The sequence below is a fragment of the Amblyraja radiata genome, chromosome 24 (genome assembly GCF_010909765.2).
Source record: "Amblyraja radiata isolate CabotCenter1 chromosome 24, sAmbRad1.1.pri, whole genome shotgun sequence".
Lineage (NCBI taxonomy): Eukaryota > Metazoa > Chordata > Chondrichthyes > Rajiformes > Rajidae > Amblyraja > Amblyraja radiata.
The window spans coordinates 23,246,684-23,254,188 of NC_045979.1; the positions used below are offsets into that span (position 1 = coordinate 23,246,684).

Genomic DNA, 7,505 nt, shown 5'->3' on the forward strand with positions numbered 1-7,505 from the left:
CCCCAACTCTTATTATTTTACCAGTTGTCTCTCTCTCTTTGCCTCTCTCACTCCCTATCTCTCACTCCCTATCTCTCACTCCCTATCTCTCTTTCCCGTCCTTCCTTTATTTTCTCAAAATCTCCCTCATCTCTCCCTCCTGCTTCCTATGTTCCTATCTCTCTACCTCTTCCCACTCAATCCATTTCTCCCCATCTCTCCCGACTCTTTCCCTCTTCCGCTCCATTAACATCCCGTCTCTCTCTCTCTTCTTCTCTCCTCCTCACCCCTCTCTCCCGTATCCTCTCATCTTTTCCCATCTCTCTCTCTCTCCCTCTCAGGCTTTCCCCTCTTTCCCCCTTTTCCCCTCTTACTCTCCCTGTCACTTTCTTTCCATTTCTCTATGCCTCTGTCTTGCCATCAACTTTCCTAGAGAAACAGCAATAGGCGAAGGGATGAAGAGGCGGACAGAGAGATGAGGTGAGAGAGAATGGTCAACGATGTACTCCCTGATTTAGCCCCCACCGCCACAGTTTCCATCAACGATGATTCTCACCGCACCTCTGCCATCCTCCTCCTTTCTCTCTCCCTCCCACCACCAACACCCGGCAGGACCCAGCCATTCGACACCACTTCTCTCAGCATTTCCAGACTTCAGAAACTTTGGGAGCAGTTGGTGGAGATCACAGCGTTGTTCTGTTGCTTGCTTTGTACTTGTACCCTGTACCCGCGCTGAAGTTACATCTCGATTGCTAACCGTCCTTCCACCCTCACCCCGTCCCGTTTCCCCCACATGGATCACTCACCCCCTTCGCCATTGTACGTAGCTGCAAACCGGTGGCAAAGTGCTTAACGGTGACGGAGTTTAAGGATGAGCTGACGGAGCTGAATCAGCAGCTCTTGCTGTTTGCCTGTTGCTGTCTGTCACAGAGGGCTCTCCCTCCCTCCCTCCCTGTCTCTCTCACGCTCTCTCTCTCGCTCTTCACTCTGCACTCCCTCTCACTCTACACTGCTCATTTAAGGGAACGGGTTTTCTCAGCTTGGCCAATCAGACAGTGCCCACCTCGATGTGTGGGACTGACACACCTAGCCAATCACTGGGCTAGGAATCCTACCGCCCATTCAGTTTGGGAGGAGCCGGGGTGATGGTCAGGGGTGTGTGGAGAGAGTTGTCCTCTTTCTCCCCCTTTATCTTCTTCTCCTTCTCTCTCTCTCCCTTTATCTCTCTCTCCTTTCAGTCCTTTTCCCTGTTTCACTGTCTCATGTTTTGCTTGTTCATTCTCTCTCTCTGTATCAGTTGATTGCTCTGTTTCTGTCTGAAGAAGTTTCTTTCTCTCTGTCTGAAGAAGGGGCTTCTCTTCAGAGATGCTGCCGGTCCCGTTGGGTTACTCCAGCTTTTTGTGTCTATTCTCTTTCTGATTTTCCCTCTGTACCTCCTTTATTCACCCCACCTCTGTTTTCATTCCTCTCTCTGCCTCTCTCCGTTATTCCTTCTATGCTCTGGTCATTCTCTCTCTGGCTCCACCCCATACCCATATCTCTCATTGTCTCTCACAGTTAGCAATTTAAAGTGTTTTGTGTTTATGGGAGTTGTGCTTCAGGTGCTATCTGTTTAGTTTCTGGTTAATCTTTAGATTGAAACCTTTGGTAAGCAGCCCTGCCAGCCCTGAGAGCGTTAGATCCCACATCAGCATCATCAGTAACCCCTCATTGTCCAATGTAGTGAAGTAGGAGGAGGAGGAGGAGGAAGGGAGGGGAAGGGAGGGCGAGAGAGCGAGAGAGCGAGAGAGAGGGAGGGAGAGAGGGATGGAAGGAGAGAGAGAGAGAGCGAGAAAGCGAGAGAGAGGGAGGGTGAGAGAGAGAGACAAAAGAGAGTCGAATTTATAATCAGACTAGACTAAGTGGGACCCGTTGGGTCCCATGCTCACACGTGAGGGCTGGTCCCCCAATGCAATATTCCACCTCTCCACCAATTCCAATATTGGCGGCCAGTGGGGGAAGGGAGGGGGGGGGGGCTTTCTGGAATACTCGTATGGGTGTTGTGAGCCGAAGGGACTGGTTTCCAGAGGGCTAGTATGGACATTGAGGGCCAAATGGATTCCTGGGCTGGCAGCTCAGTCACTCAGGCCTGGTGGGCTGGCAGCTCAGTCACTCAGGACTGCTGGGCTGGCAGCTCAGTCACTCAGGGCTGGTGGGCTGGCAGCTCAGTCTCTCAGGGCTGGTGGGCTGGCAGCTCAGTCACTCAGGACTGGTGGGCTGGCAGCTCAGTCACTCAGGGCTGGTCGTCTGGCAGTTCACTCACGGCTATTTCAAGCAGAGTGCAAGCCACCAAACTCAATTTCATAGCATTTCAGGCAGAGCGCAGGTCACCAAACTCAATTTCATAGCATTTCAGGCAGAGTGCAGGCCACCAAATTGCCAAACAACTTATTGCATTATCATTAAGGGCTAACAAATAATTTATTGCAAGTACATTGCAGACTCACAGTTCAGTTGATTCACAGCTTAGAATCACAGTTGTGGACTCTCCCTTGCGATCTTCCAGCGTGACTGACTCACGTCCAGGCATCCGAGGTTTTATTGTCCTGCCCCCTTCATCGTGGTGATTGACAGGCAAGAGGACCAATCAGCTGATCACAAGTTTTTAAATATTCATAACCTTTTCATTTTTAATCGATCGGAAAACTCCTCGGGGTGCCTCAGCGGAGGATGACTGCGAGTAAAATGGCCAAAAATCACAGCGATATATGGTAGCGTTTTTTCTAAAATCAATATACAGCGCAGACAGGAAGTGGTCAAGATGAGACTTTTAGTTATATAGATGAACAAGTATGGTGAGATCCAGGTGTAATGGAATCTTGCTTGTAGCAGCATCACAGGCACATAGAATCAGACAAACACAGAAAAACAAATTATACATGAATTATGCTGACATTCTATAAGTTAGTGAACTACATTAGTGTAAAGCTACACAATTAGAAAACAGCTCCATGGTAGTGAAAGACATAGTGTTCACTGCCGTGGTAGGGTTGGGATTACGCAGGTCGGCTCAAGAACATGATAGTTGTAGGAAAGTTTATCTTCCTCAATTTAGTTGTGAGGGTCTTCAGATACCTCCTGCCTGACAGTAGCCATAAGAAGAGGGCATGGCCCGGATGATGGGGTTTCTTGATGATAGATACTGTGATGGATAGGCTAGAAGGAAGGGAGATGGGCAGGGAAGTGGGGAGATGGCGAGGAAAAGGGACAGATGGGTATGGGGCAAGATAGAAAGAGGTAGGAGTGAGGGGGAAGGGGAGAGAAGGAAGCAGAGATGTAGGAGATTGAAAAGTGAAAGAGGGAAGGAATGAATTAAAGGAAGAAGGGTCAGAAAGAGGGGCGGTGGGACAAGATGCAGGACAAGGGGAATTCAGATTCAGGTTAGCTTCACGTAAAATGTCCTCTGTCTTGGGCGCTGGATCGGGTACGGGGAATGGAGAGGAAGGGAAAACGGATGGAGACAGGAGATAGACAAAGAGAGAGAGAGCGAGAGAGCGAGAGAGAGAGAGAGAGAGAGAGAGAGAGAGAGAGAGAGAGAGAGAGAGAGAGAGAGAGATGTAGGAATGGAGACAAGAATATCACAGATAAACAGAGAGAAACAGATTGATGGAAACATTTCAGAGAGACAGAGATAAGGTGAGCAAATATTTATCAATGCTCTAAGCAGAATCTGAGAGTGTGTGTGGACCTTGCCCCGGCGAGGAGCACAACGTCTCACTCTCATCGTGGTCTGAACTATATCTGTCCACCCAATCTGAAACATGTCTGAAGCTGAGCAGGGCAAAGGCAAATGAGAGTTTTATGGTGTATTTTCATTTCTAATCACCCTGCCATATGCCATTTCCCACCCTCAACATATGTCTCTTTCCATTGATCCCCCTCTTGCTCCGCTGACTTCGTTCCCCATTGACACATTCTCTCTCTTTCTCCCCTTCATCTCTCCCTCTCTCAGTCCCCACGAGATCCTATTTCTCCCGATTTTTTTGTGGTTTCTGCTATTCATCTCTTCATCTCCTCTCTCCTCTATCTTACATCTCAATATCCTCTATATCGCCTCTCTCTTCTATCTCTCGCTCTCCTCTCTTTCTCTCTCTCTTCGCTCTCGCTATATCTCATCTCGCATACTCTCTTCTCCTCTCTCTCTCTACATCTCTCTCGTCTCTCTCTCTCTCGTTCCATCTTTCGTTCTCTGCCCTGTCCTTCTTTCCCTCTCTCCCTCCATCTATTTACCTTTATTTCTTCCAACACTCTCTCTCTCTCTCTTCTGTCTCCCCGCTCATTTTTCCATCCCCTCGTTCTACTGTCTTTACCTGAACCCCACTCTCTTTGTCATGCGCTTTTCTTGGTCCCTTTCCTCAATCTCTCTCTCTCCTGCCCCACCCCCTCCGTCTCTCCACAATTGCAGAGTTTAGTTTTCAGACTACGACGGAACAGTTGGACATGATGTGGAGAGCTCTGAAAGGGCTCCTTCATTCCTGAGTGCGTGAACAACAGGCTTAAGTGAGTTCACACAAGCACAAGTAACTGGCAGTGTGCCCAGACACAGGATGGGTACTAGAGGACATTTGAAGGTCACTGAGCAACAGGGGAAGGGAAGTTGTGTGTGTGAGAGAGAGAAATGAAAAATAGGCAATGAGAGACAGAGGAGAAAGATAAGAGAAAAAAGAAATAGAGCGAGAGAAACAGAGAGTGGGACTGAGACACACCAGTCAGTGTGCAGGTCTGATAAAAAAATAGTCGGTGTGCAGATATCATAAAACATAGAACAGTACAGTGCAGGAACCGACTGTACAGTGCAGGAACCGACTTTTTAGCCCAGAATATTGATGCCAAAACTGATGCCAAGTTAAACTAATCTCCTTTGCTTGCACGTAATCCATCTATAGTATCTTCATTAAAAGACTAACGTATCTGCCTCTATAAACACCCCTGGCAGTGGTCTCCAGGCACCCACTACTTTGTATAAATAAACTTGCCCTGCACAGATTCTTTAAACATTGTCCCTCTCATCTTAAAGCTATGCCCTCTGGTCATTGACACTTCTACCTTGGGGGAAAAGGTTTTACTGTCTACCCTATCTCTGCCTCATCATCAATGCCTCACATAATGTTATATACTTCTACCAGGTATCTCCTCAACCTCTGACATTGCAAAGAAAACACCCATGGTTATCCAAAAATCTCATAGGAGCTAATACCCTCTAATCCTGGCAGCATTCTGGTAAACCTGCATTCTTTCCGAAGCCAATATGACTTCCAGTGATGGATTGACCAGAACTGCACACAATACTCCAAAGTCTTATAAAGCTGCAATATGACTTCCTGACCCTTATACTCAATGCTACAACTGACTACTCTGTCTACTTGTGTGCCACTTTCAGAGAGCTATGGAAAGATTTAAAGGTTACCTGAGCGGTAACCTTTTTTACACAAAGGGTGGTGGGTGTATGGAATGAGCTGCCGGAGGAGGTTGAAGCAGGTACTATCGCAAATGTTAATCAACATTTAGACAGGTACATGCCTAAGATAGGTTTAGAGGAATATGGGCCAAAAGCAGACATGTGGGGTGGGATGTGTAGATGGGTGTGGGCAAGTTGGGCCAAAGGGCCGTCACCACGGATCCCATGCATCTTAATATTCTGGATCAGCCTACCCTGGGCACTTTATCAAATGCTTTACCACAATCCATCTAGACAGTATCCAAGGCCCCACCCTCATTGATCACCTTCACCACCTCTAAAAAACTCATTCAAGTTCGCAAGATATATTTTTTGAGAGAGGAACTGGACTGAGAGACAATGTACAGATATTCCTCTGAGAGTAAGGGGACTAAGAGACAATAGTCAGTGTATAGATATCTCCCTTAGAGAAGGACTGAGAAACACTAGTCAGTGTGTAGATATCCCCCTGAGAGAGAGGGACTGAGAGGCACCAGTCAGTGTACACATATCCCCCTGAGAGTGAGTAACAAAGAGACTCAAGTCAGTAGATAGACACAAAAAGCTGGAGTAACTCAGCGTGTCAGGCAGCATAACTGGAGAAAAGGAATAGGCGACGTCTCGGGTTGAGACCCTTCTTCAGTCTGAAGAAGGATCTCGACCTGAAATGTCAGTCTGAAGAAGGGTCTCAGTCCGAAAGGTCACCTATTCCTTTTCGCCAGAAATGATACACTGATCATCTTCATTTTAAACCAGCATCTGCAGTTCCTTCCTACACAGGCAATTCAGTATACAAGCATTGTCCTGAGAAAGAAAGAAAGAGAGATTGAGTGTACAGATATCCAACTGAATGGGACTAAGAAATTGCAGACAGTGTACAGATATTCCCCTGAGAAAGGTAGGGATTTGGATTCACCAGTCTGTGTACCAATCAGTTTGTGTGTAGGGTGAGAGAGAGCTCGGGAGAGGCAGGGGGATTTGCGGTGTGGATCATGGGGGTAGATAGAGAATGGGAAAGGAACAGGGTGGATAGTGCAGGTGAACAAAGAATGAGATTGTATGGAAGTGGTGGAAGGAGCAATAAATGAATAGACAATAGACAGACAATAGATAGGTGCAGGAATAGGCCATTTGGCCCTTCGAGCCAGCACAGCTATTCAATATGATCATGGCTGATCATCCACAATCAGTACCCCATTCCTGCCTTCTCGCCATATGCCCTGATCTGCTATCTTTAAGAGCTCTACCTAACACTCTCTTGAAAACATCCAGAGAATTGGCCTTCACTGCCTTCTCAGGCTGAGAATTGCACAGATTCACAACTCTCTGGGTGAAAAGGTTTTATCCTCATCTCCGTTCTAAATGGCCTACCCCTAATTCTTAAACTGTGGCCCCTGGTTCTGGATTCCCCTAACATCGGGAACATGTTTCCTGCCTCTAGCATGTCCAATCCCTAAATAATCTTACATGTTTCAATAAGAATCCCTCTCATCCTTCTAAATTCCAGAGTATACAAGCCCAGCCGGTCCATTCTATCAACATATGACAGTCCCGCCATCCCGGGAATTAACCTTGTGAACCTGCGCTGCACTCCCTCAATAGCAAGAATGTCCTCCCTCAAATTTGGAGACCAAAACTGCACACAATACTCCAGGTGTGGTCTCACTCGGGCCCTGTACAACTGCAGTAGGACCTCTTTGCTCCTATACTCAACTTCTCTTGTTATGAAGGCCAACATGCCATTTGCTTTCTTCACTGCCTGCTGTACCTGCATGCTTACTTTCACTGACTGATGAACAAGGACCCCCAGATCTCGTTGTACTCCCCCTTTTCCCAACTTGACACCATTCAGATAATAATCTGCCTTCCTGTTTTTGCCACCAAAGTGGATAACCTCACATTTACCCACATTAAATTGCATCTGCCATGCATCTGCCCACTCACCCAACCTGTCCAAGTCACCCTGCATCCTCATAGCATCCTCCTCACACTTCACACTGCCACCCAGCTTTGTGTCATCTGCAAATTTGCTAATGTTATTTTTAATCCC

The 7,505-nt window shown here is 47.2% G+C and overlaps 1 protein-coding gene across 1 annotated transcript in view; it reads right to left on the reverse strand.

The window, feature by feature from the left end:
- Nucleotides 1–990, reverse strand: part of LOC116986881 (sodium/potassium-transporting ATPase subunit alpha-2) — a 30,999-nt gene extending 30,009 nt beyond the window's left edge. Inside the window, exon 1 of the mRNA XM_033042649.1 lies at nt 786–990. Within this exon, the coding sequence (XP_032898540.1) occupies nt 786–797 (12 nt within the window). The 5' untranslated portion in view covers nt 798–990. The remainder of the gene's footprint in view (nt 1–785) is intronic.
- Between the last annotated feature and the right edge of the window lie 6,515 nt (nt 991–7,505).